At 36.9% G+C, this 20,569-nt stretch overlaps 1 protein-coding gene across 3 annotated transcripts in view; it reads left to right on the top strand.

Annotated features, from left to right (window-relative positions):
- NAB1 (NGFI-A binding protein 1) overlaps positions 1–20,569 on the top strand; it is a 50,636-nt gene that overhangs the window by 10,030 nt on the left and 20,037 nt on the right. For all 3 annotated transcript variants that reach the window (XM_081581208.1, XM_081581207.1, XM_081581206.1), the window contains exons 2-4: positions 2,006–2,843; positions 17,122–17,255; positions 19,823–19,874. In XM_081581208.1, the coding sequence (XP_081437334.1) occupies positions 2,025–2,843; positions 17,122–17,255; positions 19,823–19,874 (1,005 nt within the window). In that variant the 5' untranslated portion in view covers positions 2,006–2,024. The remainder of the gene's footprint in view (positions 1–2,005; positions 2,844–17,121; positions 17,256–19,822; positions 19,875–20,569) is intronic.

Below are 20,569 nucleotides of genomic sequence, written 5' to 3'. Positions count from 1 at the left end.
GAAATGCTTTCTCCTTGGATGGGATGACTGAGACTAGAATTTTGTATAGCAGTCTGGCCAATGATGTAAAGCAGAAGTCCCAGATTTGTTGATCTGGCCTTCAGGGCTATTCCCAATATTCCTCAGCTTGCAGAATCTCCCAGTTAACAATTGCTCCTGACTTTCTTGAGTTAAGAGTGTACTTGCATTTTCTTCCAATGTATGTATTCTTTTGGCTTTCTATAATTTTTGCTATAGAGGGCTGTAGGAGCCTTTTAATCCTAAAGGTGCATTGATTACAAGTTTGTTTCTCTTAAATGGAAGTACTTGGCTAGTTCCTCTATGTATGTGGGAGGTCTCCAGGCAACTGTGAATGACTTTTAAATAAAACTGCTAAGAGGTCAAGCGGAGAAGGCAATGGCACCCCACTCCAGTACTCTTGCCTGGAAAATCCCATGGATGGAGGAGCCTGGTAGGCTACAGTCCATGGGGTCGCTGGGAGTCGGACACGACTGAGCGACTTCACTTTCACTTTTCCCTTTCAGGCACTGGAGAAGGAAATGGCAACCCACTCCAGTATTCTTGCCTGGAGAATCCTAGGGACGGCGGAGCCTGGTGGGCTGCCGTCTGTGGGGTCGCACAGAGTCGGACACGACTGAAGCGACTTAGCAGCAGCAGCAGCAGCAGCAGCAAGAGGTCAAGAAGTGCTTTGCTGGGTCTTGTTTTGTCTCTTTAAAGGGAGACTTCTCTGCCTTACTGGGCTTTAGAAGTATAACTTCCTTGGCTCTGTCTTGGGCTCTTGCACACCCGCTGGCTTCATCCTCTCTCTTGAACCCTGAGACAAACTTAGGTTCCATGCTGTTATTTTGCAAATGGGACAGCTCTACTTCAGCATTGTGCCTTGTGCCGCATTCTCAAGTGCCATGTGTTTGAAAGGGAATTCCAACATCCCTAATTTTCTGTATCCCTGATGCCTGTTGCAGTTCTAAACTCTCGCATAGGTAATCCCGTAGTCACCTATTAGTCTCTTTCTGGAACCACAGAAAGTGTTTCTAAAAAATGGTAACCATTTCCTCTGTTTTATCACTTACACCTAAGTGATCACCAAGTCTTGCCATTTATTTGTCTGAATTTTTCCTGCCTCTTTTTTCTCCATTCCTAAATATACCACCTTGTATCTTATCAATTCTAGTTCATACTGAAATCTCTCATCTTCCGCTGGCCAGACTAATCTTGCTACTTCTTCTTTATAAAATAGGAACTAACTATACCTATCTCACAGGGCTGTTGTGAGGATGAGACGTAATGTTAAGTGCTTGTTTATCATATGGTCTGACACAAGTATTCAGTGCATGGTAGCAGAGTATACTTCTTACCTCCTTTGGAATTTTATTATCCTTCACTTCACCTCTGTGTGCACACCATGGAAGCAGCAAAGTGAATACTCAAAAATATAGGATACAGAGCCCTGTGAGCCATGTTTGGTTTAAGTCCCTAAACCTGTTTAGCTACCTATGAGATCTCAGGCAAATTACTGATCTTTGACCCTTTATATTTGTTTCCCTTAAAATGGAAACTATTACTGAATATTGATCATTATGATTGTTAGGAGAGTAAGATAACTTACAGATAGAGAGAGGCTTCCCAGATGGCATCAGTAGTAGAGAATCCACCTGCTAATGCAGGAGACACAAGAGACTCAGGTTTGATCCCTGTGTCAAAAAGATCCCCTGGAGTAGGAAATGGCAAGCCAGTCCAGTATTCTTGCCTGGAAAATCCCATGGACAGAGGAGCCTGGCAGCTACAGTCCACGGGTTGCCAAGAGGCAGACACTGAGTGCACACACATATACACACACACACACACACATAGCATAGAGAGAAGGCTTTCTTAGTCAGTTGCTGTGCAAATGCTCCTTGTTTTTTATTCTTCCCATGCTGCAATCTTAAACCCTGTAGTGTCCAACAAAGAGGCTTAAGAAGTTTTTTAGCAAGTGTGATGAACGTTTCCTCTCTTCTTTTTGCAGGTTAAACCCATCCACAGTGATGGCCACAGCCTTACCCAGGACCCTGGGGGAGTTGCAGCTGTATAGAATATTACAAAAAGCCAACTTGCTTTCTTATTTTGATGCCTTTATCCAACAAGGTGGTGATGATGTCCAGCAGCTCTGTGAAGCTGGAGAAGAGGAGTTCTTGGAGATCATGGCACTCGTGGGCATGGCTAGCAAACCCCTTCATGTTAGAAGGCTGCAGAAGGCTTTGAGAGACTGGGTTACAAACCCTGGCCTTTTCAATCAGCCACTGACTTCTCTACCTGTCAGTAGCATACCCATCTATAAGTTACCAGAGGGCTCACCAACATGGCTGGGAATATCCTGCAGCAGTTATGAAAGGAACAGCAGCTCCCGAGAACCTCATTTAAAAATCCCCAAGTGTGCTGCCACCACGTGCGTGCAGAGCCTGGGACAGGGGAAGTCAGACGTGGTAGGGAGCTTAGCGCTGCAGAGCATCAGTGACTCCCGACTCTGGCAGGGCCACCACGCCACTGAGAGCGAGCACAGTCTCTCCCCAGCCGACCTCGGCTCCCCGGCGTCCCCAAAAGAAAGCAGCGAGGTGCTGGATGCTGCTGCTGCGCTCTCTGTAGCCGAGTGTGTGGAGCGAATGGCCCCCACGCTGCCAAAAAGTGACTTGAACGAAGTGAAAGAGCTGCTGAAAACCAACAAGAAGTTGGCCAAGATGATTGGTCACATCTTTGAGATGAGTGATGACGATCCACACAAAGAAGAGGAAATTCGAAAATACAGTGCAATATATGGCAGATTTGACTCGAAGAGAAAGGACGGGAAACACCTCACGCTTCATGAGGTAAGAAAACCCACATTTTTCTTTGTGTGTATGTAGTGTGCATGTCTCCTAAAGAGATTAATTTGGTAATAGTTTACAGCAGAGATGATACACTCCCTGGATTAAAGACATTTAGGTTCAGCAAAATGTAACTCTTTAATGAAAATAGACCATATTTATTGTGTTAAGGTATTTCTGTGTTGAATTCAAACATGTTTTAACTTCAAAATTGTAGTATAGAGTGACTCTTAGAATAATATCAGTTTAAGTAGTGAAAGCATAAAGTCTGCATTTACAAGGCAGTTTGTCTTTTAATTAAGGATTAAAATGAAATTTTAAATCTAACTTAAAAAATCATTTTTGTAGACTTTTTAGGAAAAAAAGTTGTAAAAAATAACCAGAACTTAAAGTGATTTTCAGCTAGCATAGAAAACAAAATTATATTAGATGAATGTTAGAATTATTGTAGCTTTGGATATTGTTTTGGTGTGACATTTGACATTAAAAATCTTCATTTTATTTTGTAGCATTCTATCTAGAAATATTTGCTTAAGTAGAATACATGTATGTATATTTCTTTCACGTTTGCTCCCTTTTTCTTGTCCGTCTGGCCAACACATCATCTTTAAGACTCAAGCATAAGCTTAAGTCTTTTATAGTATTTTTTCCCCAAGTAGAATGACCTTTCCTTTCCATTTTTATCCCTATACATAACTTCTATCACAGTAACTTCAACACTTTATTGTACTTTTTAATATATTGCTCTGTCCCTCACAGTATACTTTGGGATTCTTCAAGGCAGAGATTATATCTCATTCATTTTTATATCCTGAGAATCTAATGTACTCAATAAATACTTGAAAAATAAATGCATTTCAGAATTACCTTTTTTAAACAAAAGCTGTTTCATAGCTAAAATTTATAGCCATTTATCCATTAGAAGATTGGAGAAGGAAATGGCAACCCACTCCAGTATTCTTGCCTGGAGAATCCCAGGGACGGGGGAGCCTGGTGGGCTGCTATCTATGGGGTCACACAGAGTCGGACATGACTGAATCGACTTAGCAGCAGCATCCATTAGAAGAAAGAGATAAATTCTCCTTGAAAAAAATGTTCAGTTGAATGCAGTATTTCATGTTAGAAACATAAGATCTTTCCCCACAGACTTGTACTTGAACGCAAAAAATAGCATATACTCATTGAAAAAGTATTCAGTTACTACAGAAGGATGTGAAGTAACTGAATCTGTAAACATCCAGCTACTTTTCTTTACATATACAAATGTGGGGTCATATTTTGCACACTCTTCTCCAAATTCTTTTTTTAAAAACTTAATAATATACTCAAAGTACAGTATACTATTAGATATATTTTCAAGCAGTTACATATAGAGCTACTTTATTCATTTATGGGTTACATTATATTTCACAGTATAAGTGTGCTGTTATCTTAATCATTCACTTTTTGATGTCACTTAAGTTGTTTTCATTTTTAAAAAATTTTATGTATGGTGAGACATGAACATTATACATATATACCTTTACAGATGTACATGTTTTCCTATAGAATAGATTCCAACATGTAAAATTATGGGGCCAAAGAATAGGTAGATTTAATATTTTAGTAGATAGTGCTTAGTTGCCTTCTAAAAAAGCTAGAACAATTTGTATTTTCTTTATCATTATTATATGCAAGTGTCCATTTTTCCACACTCTTGCTAATATTGCATTTGTCATTTTTAATTTTCGTCAGTCTAAGAAAAATTTTCATTGCTCAAAGTAACTTTCTTTATTGAGGAAGAGCATCTTTTCATATGGTTAATAGACATCCAATTTTATATTCTTATCCTTTGTTTTAATGTTGGAGTTGTTTTACCTTTAAAATATTGGTAAAAACTTCTTATATTGTAAGTATATTAACTTTTTGTCTTAGATTGTAAATATTTTTCCAGATTATCATTTGTCCTTTGACCTTTTAGACTGGTTGCCATGTGGAAATTTAATTCTGTGTAGTAATAGTCATTGATCTTGTCCTGTGTCATTTCATTCATCTAATTCTCTGTTCCTTCACCAGTATAAAGTTACTTCAGTTACTGTAGCAAAATAGTATATTTTATATATAGAAAGGCAAGTGCCCCTTCAATAGCATTCTTTTGCAGCTTCTTTTTTTTTAGGTAATCTTATACATTTCTCCTTCTCAAAGGAAATTTTTAGTGTATTTGTCAAATTTCCCCAAAATTTTCTGTTGGTATTTGACTAGAAATGCCCTAAAGGTATAGATTAATTTGGGGGGAAAATGATATATTTACAATAATGAAAAATCCCATACAGTAACATAGTATGTGCATTTACTTAGCTCTTCTATATTCTTCTGTAATTTTTTAGTTCTTTATTCATAGTTTTGAACATTTTTTGTTAGGTCAAATACTGTGTATTATATATGTGTATATTAAATGTCTATTATAAACATTTACATTTATTTTGCTTGTATAGAAACATGAATATGTAAGATGTAAAGGGGGTATAATTTTAAATGAAATTGTTTCCTTTTTAAATTATTATCACTGGCCAATTTTTATATATTATTCTTTTCTCAGCAGTTTCACCATCTGATATTTTTAAATTATTATAGATATGAATGTCTACTGATGCTTAATATCAGAGAATTGGTTAGCAAAATTAGTCACAGGGATTCTGTGATTTGATCTCCTTTGGGCATGTCCTTGTGTAATTGTTATGTATTGTTGCTATACAATAATGAATTCACAAAAACTTGTGAATAGATCTAGAAAATACAAGTAGCATTATAATTCAGCTACACTTTGACACTTTCATTACCTATGACCCAATGTAGAGGAATCTACTAAAGGCTATTACAGTAGGAAACAGGGCAAAACATGTTGGCAATTTTAGGTTCATGCTTTAATCTAGCTTTCATATAGTTTTTAAAATACGGCAGATGAAACACAGTGAAGGACCTGTATTTTTATTAAAGCAAAAGTATGTTATAGAGATGACTTTAATAAACCCTGTCACTCTCACTTACAAAATTCCTAACCTGCTTTTAAAAAATCCAAAATGAATTATTTCACACTTGACTTTTCCTAAGGGGCTCTTTGCTTCTTTGAATAAATAGGCACAGGTGGTATTTAAGTAATGAGACCATTGTGGGTTTCCCAAAAGAAGGAAGCAATCAAAATGAATGCTAGTAGGCGGAGATGTGGGGGTGGAGCTTTGGAAAATGTGGCTTGTGTTTTTGAAACTTAACTTAGACCACTTATTATTTGTAAGTCAAGTATGTGAATCTGATCCGATAATACATTTTAGGATAGAAGTTTATGCGTCAGAGCACTTTCTTCAAACTAGTAACCATCGAAGAGTTTGGTAGGAATTATGAAATCCTGAGGGAATTAAAGAAGCTACTATCAAGTATACCGTTTAGGTATTGTGATAATTTCACATTTTTTAATTTGACTGTTTAAAATGAGAGAAAGACTTGAGTTTTTCTAAATTCCTAAGAGTAAAGAAGGTTACTAGTTTGTCCTCAATTTCTAAATAAGGAAAAATATGACTTATTCTTAATCCACTTTTGGTAGTATTTCTGACTGTGTGTATAGTATTACAAACTCTGTGGACACTATTCTTTTAATCTTTCAAGACATATAAGTAGGTCACAAGTAGATGAACATCAGGAAGTTATCTATACCTGAAAAATAATTTTCAACTCCGAATACCTAAAATTCTCATTTTTATATGCATTTTATACTTGTTTCCCAGTATACATTGTAAAATTTATACTTCACTACATTTTATTGTGAAGAATTGTAGAATGAATCATTGTTACAGACACATTTTTTAAAGCTAGAGAATCAGTGATAGTCTTAGGACATGGCTAGGTATGGCCTGATGATAGGAGTCAGACCATGAACATAATAATGCAAGAGGCTGAGGCCGAGAACCACACTAGTTAACTGGTGTGGGGCAGGTGCTAAGGGACAAACCCAGGAGCAGGATTACAAAGAGGGCCAGGCAGGCAGAGTTCCATCTGTCCAGATGTGTTGGTAGAGTATGCGGTAAACTAGGTAAGCAGAGTGCCTCAAGTCTTAATGCAGTGAATGGATGAAGAGAGAGAAAGTGAAAGCTGAGAAGAGCAAGGCCGTAGAGAATGTAGGGGCTTGTAATATTCAGAGGTAGAAGCACACAGACAAGTCGGCATTACAGAGAATGTTTGTCAGCAGATAGCAACTTCCAACCAGAGAGCTGTGGCACTTGAAGACAGGAAGGAGAAAAAGAGGAGAAGGTAGAGTCAATGGACAAGTTGTAGATATCATGGAAATGCTGTAGAAACTGGAGTGCTAAGGAGATTTCAGACACAAGGACCTAGGCCCATGGAATACGTGTGGGGCCAGGTTTAGGTCCGCTACCACTGTAATGTTGAGAAGGCAAGGCTGAGGGTGTCAGAGAAGCCCGACAGTTTGAGTTTTGAGAGAGGGGGATTGTCAAATCAGGGAACCTGATAGACCTGAACATACTACTGGTAGTTATAATGCTTTATTCTGAACTCTCAGCTTGAGTGGAACAATTTCAACATATACTTGAAAGAAATGCTGGATGTTTCCTATTGATCATTTTAAAAAGTAGATTATAGGGCTATTAGGTTAGTGTCACTTCTTGAATCACTTTTGATAAGTCACATTTTTTCTGAGAATTTGTCCATTTCATCTAAGTGTTCAAACTTACTGGGATAGTTTATAGTTTTTAAGACCTAATATTGTTTGTACCTTTGTGTCTTTTCCCCTGATCAGTCTTGCCAGAGATTTGTCAGTTATATTAATCTTTTCAGGGATCTGCAGACTGAAGCCTGTGGGCAAAATTTTGCCCACTTCCTGATTTTGCAGATAACTTTCTTTGGAATACAGACATGCCTTTCTGTTTTCGTATTATCTGTGGCTGCTTTTGAGCTACAGTGTAGGGTTGGGTTGTTGTAACACAGACTGACCTATAAAGCCTAAAATATTACTATCTGACCTTTTACAGAAAAGCTTTCCAACTTCTTTATTAGGAAGCACTTTTGGCTTAATTGATCTTCGTAGTTATGTTGTGTTTGTTTACATCTGCTTTCCTATAGTTTATTGTTCTAACTTACATTTTATCCTGAGTTCATTAATATTCAGCTGTTCTTTTCTAATGTAAGCAATTAAGGCCATGAATTCTCACTATGTGTTGAATTAGCATTAGTCCCAAAGGTTTCAATTCTGATTATTTCTCTTTTTTATTTATGCTTTCTGTTTACAAATTATTAAGGTTTTTTTTTTCATTTCCTAATATGAGAGGTTTTTCCTTAGTTCTTTTTCCTAATGATTTCTAACTGAATTACATTGTGATCAGAGAACATGGTTTGCATGATGTCAGCCTTTTAAAATATGTTAAGATGTTAGTTATGGCCCAGTATGTGGTCAGTGTTTTAAATGTGCTTCTGCAGTTGTTGTTAGAGTGTTCTGTATGTGTTTGTTTTAACAAGCTTATTAGGTCTGTTATTCAAACCTTCTGTAGACTGAATTTTTTATTATTTTGTCGGCTTGCTCTATCAGTAACTGAGTCGTGTGTTAAAATCACCTACTTTGATTGTGGAGTTGTCTATTTCTCTTTGAATTATGTAGTGGCCTTATTGATTTTTAATAATGTATTTTGCTTTTTAAAAATTTTTTGTGTTCATATTAATACATGTGCTTTCTTTTTGTTAGTAATTGCTTGTTACTACTTTTTTCCATCCTTTTACTTTTGGTTTTTCTGAATGTATCTTTTCAATATATCTCTTGTAAATACCGATAGTTGGGTTTTTAAAAAATCCTGTCTTATATTCTTTGTCTTTTAATGGAAATATTTGGTCCATTTAAATTTATTACAGTGACTGATGTTTTGAATTTATTTCCTTTATTTTGTATTTCTTCCCTTCCCCTTTTTTATATCTCACATTTACCATCTAGAACTAGTGTCCTTTAGCCTGAAGTGCATATCTAGAATTTTCTTAATGAAGGCCTTCTGTAGGCAAACTCTCTCCTTCCCCACCCTATTGGAAAATACCTTCATTCTGCCCTCATTTTTGTTGTTATTGTTGTTCAGTCGCTAAGTTGTGTTCAACTCTTTGCAGCCCTGTGCACTGCAGCATGCCAGGCTTCCCTGTCTGTCACCATCTCCTGCAGTTCGCTCAGACTCATGTCCATTGAGTCAGTGATTCCCTCCAGCCACTTCATCCCCTGTTGCCCCCTTCTCCTCCTGCCCTCAGTCTTTCCCAGCATCAGAATCTTTTCCAGTGAGTCAGCTCTTTTCATCAGTTGGCCAGAGTATTGGAGCTTCAGCTTTAGCATCAGTCCTTCCAATGAATATTCAGGGTTGATTTCCATTAGGATTGACTGGTTTGATCTCCTTGCTGTCCAAGGGACTCTTTAAGAGTCTTCTCCAGCACCACAATTTGAACACATCAGTTGTTTGGTGCTCAGCCTTCTTTACGATCCAACCCTCACATCTGTACATGACTACTGGAAAAACTATAGCTTTGACTATACAAACCTTTGTCGGCAAAGTGATGTCTTTGCTTTTTAATGCACTGTCTAGATTTGTCATAGCTTTCCTTCCAAGGAGCAAGCTTTTTTTTTTTTTTTTAATAGTAAAGCAATTTATATTCTTGGGTTGAAAACAGATAAATCTCACTTGAAATGTGGCAATAAGTTTGGGTAGAAGAGGAGGATATTGGCTATATTAGTACTGAGATATTGATGGATATACATCTGAGGCAGCATATTTTCAAGAGTATTTCCTTATTACAAATCATCTGCCCCATTTCCAGACTGTGCACCTTGATATTTTTAATATATATATATTTTTATTAAAGTATAGTTGACTTATAATGATTCAGGTACAACACAAGGTGATTTGGTTGTACAAATACAGATATATTATTATTGAAATTTTTTCCATTGTAAGTTATTATGAGATATTGACTATAGTTCCCTATGCTATACAGTAAACCTTTGTTGCATATCTATTTGTTAATTAGAAATCTAGCATTCTATTCATACTGAGTCAAACAAGTGGAATCAAAATGTTGTAATTTTTTAGTTAGGCAAAAATGTGTAAGTTTTCTAAAATATATTTGTTGTACATATTTATATATATGTATACAAAAGCTTTTCTCAGTTCAGTTCAGTCACTCAGTCAAGTCCAACTCTTTGCGACCTCATGGATTGCAGCACACCAGCCTTCCCTGTCTATCACCAACTTCTGGAGCTTACTCAAACTCATGTCCATAGGGTCAGTGATGCCATCCAACCATCTCATCCTTTGTCGACCCCTTCTCCTCCTGCCTTCAGTCTTTCCCAGCATCAGGGTCTTTTCCAATGAGTCAGTTCTTCACAGCAAGTGGCCAAAATACTGGGAGTTTCAGCTTCAGCATCAGTCCTTCCAATGAATATTCAGGACTGATTTCCTTTGGGATGGACTGGTTGGATCTCCTTGCAGTCCAAGGGACTCTCAAGAGTCTTGTCCAACACCACAGTTCAAAAGCATCAATTCTTCGGCGCTCAGCTTTCTTTATAGTCTAACTCTCACATCCATACATGACTACTGGAAAAACCATAGCTTTGACTAGATGGACTTTTGTTGGCAAAGTAATATCTCTGCTTTTTAATATGCTATCTAGGATGGTCATAGCTTTCCTTCCAAGGAAGACGTGTCTTTTAATTTCATGGCTGGAGTCACCATCTGCAGTGATTTTGGAGCCCTCAAAAATAAAGTCTGTCACTGTTTCCATTGTTCCCCCATCAATTTGCCATGAAGTGATGGGCCAGATGCCATGATCTTAGTTTTTTGAATATTGAGTTTTAAGCCAACTTTTTCACTCTCCTGTTTCACTTTCATCAAGAGGCTCTTTAGTTCTTCTTTGCTTTCCTGCCATAAGGGTGATGTCATCTGCATATCTAAGATTATTTCTATTTCTCCCAGCAATCTTGATTCCAGCTTGTGCTTCATCTCGCCTGGCATTTCACATGATGTATTCTGCATATAAGTTAAATGAGCAGGGTGACAATATACAGCCTTGACGTACTCCTTTTCCAATTTTGAACCAGTCTGTTGTTCCATGTCCAGTTCTAACTGTTGTTTCTTGACCTGCATACAGATTTCTGAGGAGACAGATAAAGTGGTCTGGTATTCGAATCTCTTTAAGGATTTCCCACAGTTTGTTGTGATCCACACAGTCAAAGGCTTTAAGCATAGTCAGTGAAGCAGAAGATGTTTTTCTGTAATTCCCTTGCTTTTTTCTGTGATCCAGCAGATGCTGCCAATTTGATCTGTGGTTCTGCTGCCTTTTCTAAATCCAGCTTGTACATCTGGAAGTTTTCCGTTCACATACTGCTAAAGCCTGGCTTGAAGGATTTTGAGCATTACCTTACTAGCACGTGAAGATGAGCACAGTTGCACAGTAGTTTGACCATTCTTTGGCATTGCCTTTTTTTGGGATTGGAATGAAAACTTAACCAGTCCTGTGGCCACTGCTGAGTTTTCAAAATTTGCTGGCATATTGAATGCAGCACTTTAACAGCATCATCTTTTAGAATTTGAAGTAGCTCATTTGGAATTGCATCACCTCCACCACTAGCTTTGCCTTCATTCTTAATTGCTACTTATTTTGGGTATCATATTCTATATTGTCATTTACTTTCTGTTCATAATCAAAGGTATCATTTCCTTGGCCTTTCATTGTGTTTAGAAACCAGTGGTTATGTGACTATTGTCTGCTTTAAGAAGTCTTTTTTTCCTATGCCCCAATTCTTCTTCCTCCTTAATTCTTCTCTCCTTCTGAATTCTCAGTTTTTCTTGGTCATTTTTACTATGTTACTCTTTTATTCATATTTTTAACTCCTTTTATCTCTTTAAATGAAGTCCTTGAGGGTCTGTTTCTGCTGGTTTTTACTTTTGATTCCTTCTTTCTTTGACTGTTTAATGATTTCTATCTATGAACTCATATTTCTTGAAACTGTGGGAATGTTTTGAGAGCTAGCAAGAAAATGGACTCTCCTAGAGGTTTTTTGTTTTGCTTCTACCAGGCACCTGTACTCCACACACTACAACTCTGGAGCGCCATGAAAGTAAATTCTCAGGCTGTTAGTGTGGATTAGAGCTGAAAATCCATGTGAAGAGCTTTCTCTTTCATGAAATTCTCTCCCAATTAGTAATAAGGTTCAAGACAGGTAATTCTCCTTGCATTTCCCTGGGGGGACGGGGGGACCATGTACAGGTATATTTCTGATTCTGTCTTACATTTGGCTGTAGTACTTTCGTATTATTTTTCACCTTTATGGTGGAAAGGTTTTTGATTCTTTAGCCTCTCCTTTGATGGATTCTGGGGTTTTTCTCTTACTCTCTCCACATGCTCACCAGCCTAACAAGGCTGTGAAGACTGAAGCTCAAGTTCATCTGGTTTTAGCATCCGTCCTCAACTTACTCTTTTGAGATACTGTCTTCATTCATTTTGGCCTCAGTAGTTCTTACTGGCTTATTAATGTAAAGATATTTTTTCTTTCTATTTTAGCCAACATTTTTCCTGTGAGAAATGTGAGAAGGGCCAGGCATAGTACATAGCCCTCCCTGTGCTGGAAATGGAAGTCTTGCCCTCTGAGCCTCCCTGTAACATAGCCTTCATGTCGTAGTTTTATGTTAACACTTATGTGAAGTTTAATTGAAAGTCACAATCATTTGATTGTTAAAGATTATCATTTTAACTGCCAGCAAAGACAGTTTTAAAATCTAGTTATAAATAATAGAAGGCTAACTAAGAAATCTTTTCACAAAGATATGAATGGAATATTGGTATTTTTAGCTATGAAAGGAGGAAGTGGAGGAAGTAAGTAAACCAGTGAGGGGAGACTATCTTATTTTATACTTTTAACAAAATTAGAAACTTAGAACTTTTAAAAAGCTAGCTTGGTGCTGCAGTGACTGACTACCGGTTTTGGAGAATTTTTCTTTTTAAAATACATCATAATAGTTATTGATTTAATTATTAGCAACTAGGATTATGAAATCTAGAAGATACTTACGGAAAATACATTTTTGAGGGGAAAGCTTGATGAATTGGCTTCATATTACAACTTGGAGTAAGCTACGGTTATTTCTCTAGCCTCAGTTTTTCTGCCAGATGGCTCTCTGAGGGCCTGGGGGGTTCAGTATAGTTTTTTGGTCTGTTAGAGCCTGAATTCAGTTACAGAGATTGCGTTCTGCTTGTTTTTCTTGGTTTCTGGTAGGATGATGGAAGGAATACTGGAACACTGTTTTTAATTTATGTTGAAAAGTTATTATCTATGGTTGTGCATGAGCTGATACCTCTGAAATGTTGTCAATTAAAATATCTTACTGACAATCAGAATTTCTCCATCCATACTTACTTAGGTTTAAGAGCACAAAAAAGAACCAGCTACATAACAAGCAACTCGAAAGGATATTTAAAGGTCATTGTAGCTACCACTAAGCTGCAATTGAAGTTAATTTATTTAGGAAATTATTCTTTGAAGTATATTTTACTTTATGCTCCTGTAACATTGTGCTTATCAAAAGCACTTAGGGAAGAAATTGATCTACTGATGATTCTTTAGGAGGGGAGGGAGAAGGCTGAAAATAATTTCTTCCTATTATGCTTTTATATTCAGCCATGGGTTTAAAATAAGAAACCTGGCCTTAATTGCCAGTAGCCATATTATAAGCATTCAGTTCAGTTCAGTCACTCAGTCATGTCTGACTCTTTGTGACCCCATGGATTGTAGCACACCAGGCTTCCCTGTCCATCGCCAACTCCCGGAGCTTACTCAAACTCATGTCCATCGAGTTGGTGATACCATCCAACCATCTCATCCTCTGTCGACCCCTTCTCCTTCTGCCTTCAGTCTTTCCCAGCATCAGGGTCTTTTCAAATGAGTCAGTTCTTCGCATCAGGTGGCCAAAGTATTGGAATTTCAGCTTCAGCGTTAGTCCTTCCAATGAATATTCAGGACTGATTTCCTTTAGGATGGACTGATTGGATCTCCTTGCAGTCCAAGGGACTCTCAAGAGTCTTCTCCAGCACCACAGTTCAAAAGCATCAGTTCCTTGGTGCTCAGCTTTCTTTATGGCCCAACTCTCACATCCATACATGACTACTGAAAAAACCGTAGCTTTGACTAGACAGACCTTTGTTGGCAAAGTAATATCTCTGTTTTTTAATATGCTGTCTAGGTTGGTTATAACTTTCCTTCCAAGGAGTAAGCGTCTTTTAATTTCATGGCTGCAGTCACCATCTGCAGTGATTTGTGTGTCTAGGTAGTAAAAATAACAATATAAAGAATACTTAAATACATTCATTAGTCAGTCAATATTTATTAAGCTCACAACCCATGCCAGTTACTGGCAAGCCAAGTCTCTGCCTTAACATATGAAAAAGTAAAAATGCAGCATATGTTAAGTGAAAGAAAGGAGGTTACACACCTGTATTCACATGTATGTACACAAAGGAATATTGGAATAATATGCATAAAAATATTAATAGTCATTCTGGATGGGATGCATGTTGCATTTGTTTTCTTTTGCTTCTCTGTATTTTCAAAACTTTTTAAAAAAAATTATTGTGAATAAAGTGGGATGTCTGGGTAGGGAGGAAGAGTAAATGCCTGATTCCTTATCAAAGGAAAATGAGAATTGATACTAAAACAACTTTGTGGCAAGTGTGTCGTCTCATTTCTTGTTAGAGTCCTTGGAGGTAGTGATATTATCCTATTTTGCCTCAGAGAAAACTGAGGCTCTGAGAAGTTTTTACATGTCCAAAATTACACAGCTGATAAGTGATGGAGCAGACTCCTCCTATGCCTTCAAATCCCGTCAATTTTCTGTCAGTCATGCCTGGAATGGGTTTCTTGCTTTTTAAAAGAGTCTGATGTACCCCTTGGCAGTTTCTTACATCTATTTAAATTGACAAAATTCTATGAAAAACATTTTCTAGTCTATTAAGCAAATTATAGACTTAGAGTTTAGGATAACATTTGATACTTAAATTTTTAGAACTGGTGTTTGGTCAATGAGCAACTCTATATTGGCAATATTTAACACTTAGATAAAAGAATAGAATTACATGAAATTAAAACACATTTGCTCCTTGGAAGAAAAGCTATGACAAACCTAGACAGCGTATTAAAAAACAGAGACATCACTTTGCCAACAAAGGTCCGTGTAGTTAAACCAGTGGTTTTCCCAGTAGTCATGTACGGATGTGAGAGTTGGACCATAAAGAAGAATTGATGCTTTTGAACTGTGGTGCTAGAGAAGTCTCTTCAGAGTCCCTTAGACAACAAGGAGATCAAACCAGTCAATCCTAAAGGAAATCAACCCTGAACATTCACTGGAAGGACTGATGCCAAAGCTCTAACACTTTGGCCACCTGATGCAAAGAGTCGACTCATTGGAAAGACCCGGATACTGGAAAAGATTGAGGGCAAGCGGAGAAGGGGATGACAGAAGATGAGATGGTTGGATGGCATCACTGACTCAGTGGACATGAGTTTGAACAAACTCGAGGAGATAGTGAAGGACAAGGAAGCGTGGTATGCTGCAGTTCATGGGGTCACAGAGAGACACAGCTTAGTAACTGAACAACAACAATGTGAATCTTAGAGATTTGGTAACTCCAAGACCTTGTTTTTCCTTTTTAGCCCTCATGTGTGGTAATACTTTTTATTATCTTTTACTGAGTGATTTTATAAATATTTAATGAATATCATTTAATTTTTATTCCTTCCTAAGAATTTTCATGTCAGTTCACATTTAAAAATATCTATCAGACCATGTGTATTCAGCTTTGTAAATTAATTTATTTATTTAATTGGAGGCTAATTACTTTACAATATTGTGGAGGTTTTTGCCATACATTGACATGAATCAGCCACAGGTGTACATGTGTCCCACCGTCCCAAACCCCCCTCCCATCCCTCTGGGTTGTCCCAGTGCGTTGGCTTTGAGTGCCCTGTCTGATGCATCGAACTTGAACTAGTCATCTGTTTCACATAGGTTAATATACACGTTTCAATGCTGTTCTCTCAACTCATCCCACCCTCACCTTCTCCCACAGTCCAAAAGTCTATTCTTTACATCTGTGTCTCTTTTGCTGTCTCATATATAGGGTCGTCGTTACTATCTTTCTAAATTCCGTATATATGCGTTAATATACTGTATTGGTGTTTTTCTTTCTAACTTACTTAACTCTGTAGTAAGTTTCATCCACCTCATTAGAACTGGATGCAATTTCATCTACCTCATTAGAGCTGACTAAAATGCATTCTTTTTAAAAGCTGAGTAATATTCCATTGTGTATATGTACCACAGCTTTCTTATCCATTCATCTGCCAGTGGACATCTAGGTTGCTTCTGTGTCCTGGCTATTATAAACAGTGCTGTGATGAACATTGGGGTACACGTGTCTCTTTCAATTCTGGTTTCCTCAGTGTGTATGCCCAGCAGTGGGATTGCTGGATTGTATAGCAGTTCTATTTCCAGTTTTTTAAGGAATCTCCGCACTGTTCTCCATAGTGGCTGTACTAGTTTGCATTCCCACCAACAGTGTAAGAGGGTTCCCTTTTCTCTACACCCTCTCCAACATTTATTGTTTGTAGACTTTTTGATAGCAGACATTCTGACTGGTGTGAGATGGTACCTCACTGTGGTTTTGATTTGCATTTCTCTGATATTGAGTGATGTTGAGTATCTTTTCATGTGTTTGTTAGCCATCTGTATGTCTTCTTTGGAGAAATGTCTGTTTAGTTCTTTGGCCTATCTTTTGATTGGGTTGTTTATTTTTCTGGTGTTCAGCTGCATGAACTGCTTGTATATTTTTTGAGATATATGCAGTTTTAGTTAAGGAAATATTATCACCATATCATATAATCAGATCCCTTGCTTTCTCATAAGCAAAAAAAGATGCAGACCATTTTTAAACTTTTTATTTTTCTTATTTTCCCAAAATTCTTCTACTTAAAAATAAATAAAACATATAAATAAATAAAACCAAGATGACTGTTTTGATTAGTTTGAGTTCTGAGAGGTGTAGGTGACCTGATTTCCTTCTGAAATTGGGCAGTAGGACTAATTAAGAGTAAAGGCTATCCTGATTTTCATAAATTATGACTTATATAATGATGTGACACTTTCATGTCTTAAGTGAAACATTTTCTATATTGATGAAATAAAAATGCTTATAACTTTTGAAACTTTATTTTGAAATGCAGCTCACCGTTAATGAAGCGGCTGCTCAGCTCTGTGTAAAGGATAATGCCCTGCTGACAAGAAGAGATGAACTTTTTGCCCTGGCCAGGCAGATTTCTCGAGAAGTAACCTATAAATATACTTACAGAACCACCAAGTAAGTGTTTAACTGACAGTATTTTTGCAGTTTGATAAAGTAGAGCTTGAAACACAATCCATCGATAGAGTATATTTGAGAAAGGTAGAAGTGTAATAATTCTATCAACAGTGAAGTGAATTTTCAAAACATTGTTGCTGAAGTGGTTTTTGTTAATTTGTTAATAAAAGAGGATTACTCTTTTATTGTCTTTTGAAAGATAGTTCCCTAGCACTATAGCATTGCTCTGGTAGTGGTTCTCAACATTCTTCTCTCACATTGATGCTTTGGTTTTGAGTGTGATGAAAGGATTTAGTTAAGCAGTGTTTATAGACTTATTTGTATATTATACAAACTACATGAACTTTTTGAACTCTCTCTGAAAGGAATGTGTTTTCTTTGGCAAAGTGTTTGCCAATCTGAGGGGCTTCCCTGGTGGCTCAGATGGTAGAGTCTGCCTTCAGTGCGGGGGACCTGGGGTGGATCCCTCAGTTGGGAAGATCCCCTGGAGAAGGAAATGGCCACCCCACTCCAGTATCCTTGCCTAGAGAATCCCATGGAGGGAGGAGCCTGGCGGGCTCCAGTTCCATGTGGTCAGAAAGAGTTGGACACGATTGAGCAACTTCACTTTGCCATCTGATGAGATTAGCTAAAGAGATAAAGACTTCATTACCCAGTATGCAAAGGAAAATTGGAAAATACTAGGTTACTAGTGAGTGAAGTATGGAATATGTGTTTGAAAGAAAAAACCTCATGTTGAAAAGCAGTGGTGATTTTAAACTTAATGTAAACATACATATAATGTATTCTTCATCTTATCCTCACTTAAAATCTAAGCATTGTCTGTAGATAGAGGAACATTTTGATTTTGTTCACTTGGCTTCATATGGACCCTGATTTCCAATGCACCATCAGTTGTGCTTGCCACTGCTTCTGTGAGGAGATGAATTAGCGTGATTGAGTGTATGTTGAAAAAACCACGTCTTGAGCGCCCTTCCCAGCTCTAATAAATCACAGTCTCTGGGGACAGAACCTTGGAGCCCAGACTCTCACAAGCAGCTGCTATGATTCTTGTGCGTGTTCAAACTTGAAAGTCACCTAGACAGGCACTTGCTTTCATCACCATTATTTTCCCTAACTCATAGCGGCTTTGTCACCTGTTCTATCAAGAGCCCACATACTTAGAAATCAGCAACAAGTAAAATTATGCAAAATAAATGATCAGGGTAAGAATATTCAGCAACATTAGAGGATTATTTACAAGTTTTTTTTTTTTGAGTTGAATGTTCAAGAGCTGATTTTTGTAACATTTTCTTCACTGTATTATACAAAATTTTCTTTCTGACATTTACATAAATAATTTTATTTAATCAGAGTAGTACATGTACATGATATATGAAGTCTTATAGTATACAAGGCTTATTACAAAGCAATTACCCTGCTCCCCCTTCCTTCTGAATACTAAGACCCAGAAGCCACTGCTTTCAACAGTTTTTATTTTTTATAGTATTTATTTACATTTGTATATTTTAAGTTAAATCATTTTAAAATACATAAGACTTTCACATTGTAAGTTGAAACTAAGTAAAAAGCTAATGCCAAAAGTTGCGCTCTCATTTCTGTCTTTTTACTCTGTTCCTCTTCTCATTGTTAGTAGTTTTTATTAGTTTCTTTTTCATCCTTCTCGTGTTTGTCTATGGGCATGTCTTTCTCACTTATACCTTTTCTCTTTTTTTTGGAAAAAACAAGAAGTAGCATGTGTCTACATTATGTGGTATTTCATTCTTAGTTTAACATGTCTTAGAGATCTTGCTGTATTAGTACAGACACATCTTTGTCACTGATTTTTTTTTTTCTTTAACAGCTGCAGGAAACTGCATTATGTGGGTCTACCATGATTCATTTAACTAGTCCCTTGATGGACACATGAGTTGTCTCTAGTCTTTTGTCATTATAAGTAATACCACAGTAATCTCATACATATTTTGTTCATTCTGAGATGTGTTTTTCCACATTTTAACATCTTTTGGTTGAGGTATAACTTAAAAATTTATGACTTGCCATAGTTGAATTGGCAGTTATATTTGATGTTTGTGTTTGTGCTTCTGTAGGATAGATTCCCAGCAGAGGGATACCTAAAGATCAAGGGAAGATGCATGTATAGTTCTGATAGGTAGACAAAATGCACTTTAATCTCATGTAGCCTTAAGCATTCATCTTAAATGATCATTATTGTCATTTTATTCTAAATTGTACTGATTCATGAAGGATCTCATAGAATACAGTCCTCGATTTTTTTCCCTTTTTCATTTTGTGGTACTCATTAATACTGAGTATTTTCTGTGTTAGGCATTCTTAGGTAGTGGCCTTTTAAAATATATAAGGTAGTTGTGTTTGTCTCTTTCCCCACTGTTAACTTAGAAATGATGAAAAGTCTCTTTTTCATTATTTAATGTTCATTATGAATGTCTTATTTCTGGTGGCAGGTTTCCAGAGTTATTTGTTTTGGTGGAAGTTTATAGATTTAGATGCCTTTAGAAAGAATTTATTACCTTCTCAAATTTTTCTCTCTCCCTCATTCCCCTCAGGTCAAAATGTGGAGAGAGAGATGAATTATCCCCGAAGAGAATTAAAGTAGAGGTATGATTATGTGTTATATTTTCTTATGCTAATAGTGTTTGCTTACTAGTTCAACTGAAAAAAAAAAAAAAAAAGAATGGTCCCATCAGCTAGTGATAAAATGTGAATTGTGGAATCTGAAAAATGATACAGAATTTGGTCACTTTGAAGTATCTGTAGTAATTTGAACTAGGATACTCAGAAAATTCTTAGAAGGAAACAACAGTGATGAGCTTGGTATCCAGTCAGTTTATCAAAGGTTGATTTGTAAATAGGTGTTTCTTACAGATTTAAAACTCTTTACTGGTTAAACTGTTCCTTTTATAATTTTATTTACATCATTAGTCATCTTATCAAGTGGACTCAAAGGAACTAAAGTTTAATTTCTTTAATATTAAATATCTGAGAGAAGTGACACTTTAGTAGCTGTAAGTTATGAAAACTTTACTGTAATTAAAAGTCTCTTTTAGAGTATCACTGCTGAGGCTGTCTTTCTGATTTTAGACCTGTGAGTGGTAAGGTGAGTTGAGCAAGAAAACTATGTTTTTCTTATGGCTCTCAGAACTAGTTTCAGAATGACTGCTCCTTAATTTGGATTGATGCTTTTCTGAAGGCCAGTCTGAAGCAGATCCGGCAGCTCCTCTTTTTCTTGGACAGGGGAGAGAGGTCGTTACTCTTAGCCATTCATTATTTAGTTTCTTGTTGAGGAAAACAAG

This window comes from Giraffa tippelskirchi, chromosome 3 (genome assembly GCF_054371585.1).
Source record: "Giraffa tippelskirchi isolate mGirTip1 chromosome 3, T2T-mGirTip1v1.2.pri, whole genome shotgun sequence".
Taxonomy (NCBI): domain Eukaryota; kingdom Metazoa; phylum Chordata; class Mammalia; order Artiodactyla; family Giraffidae; genus Giraffa; species Giraffa tippelskirchi.
The sequence above is the reverse complement of the archived record's forward strand: the minus strand, read 5'-3'. Positions and strand labels throughout refer to the sequence as shown.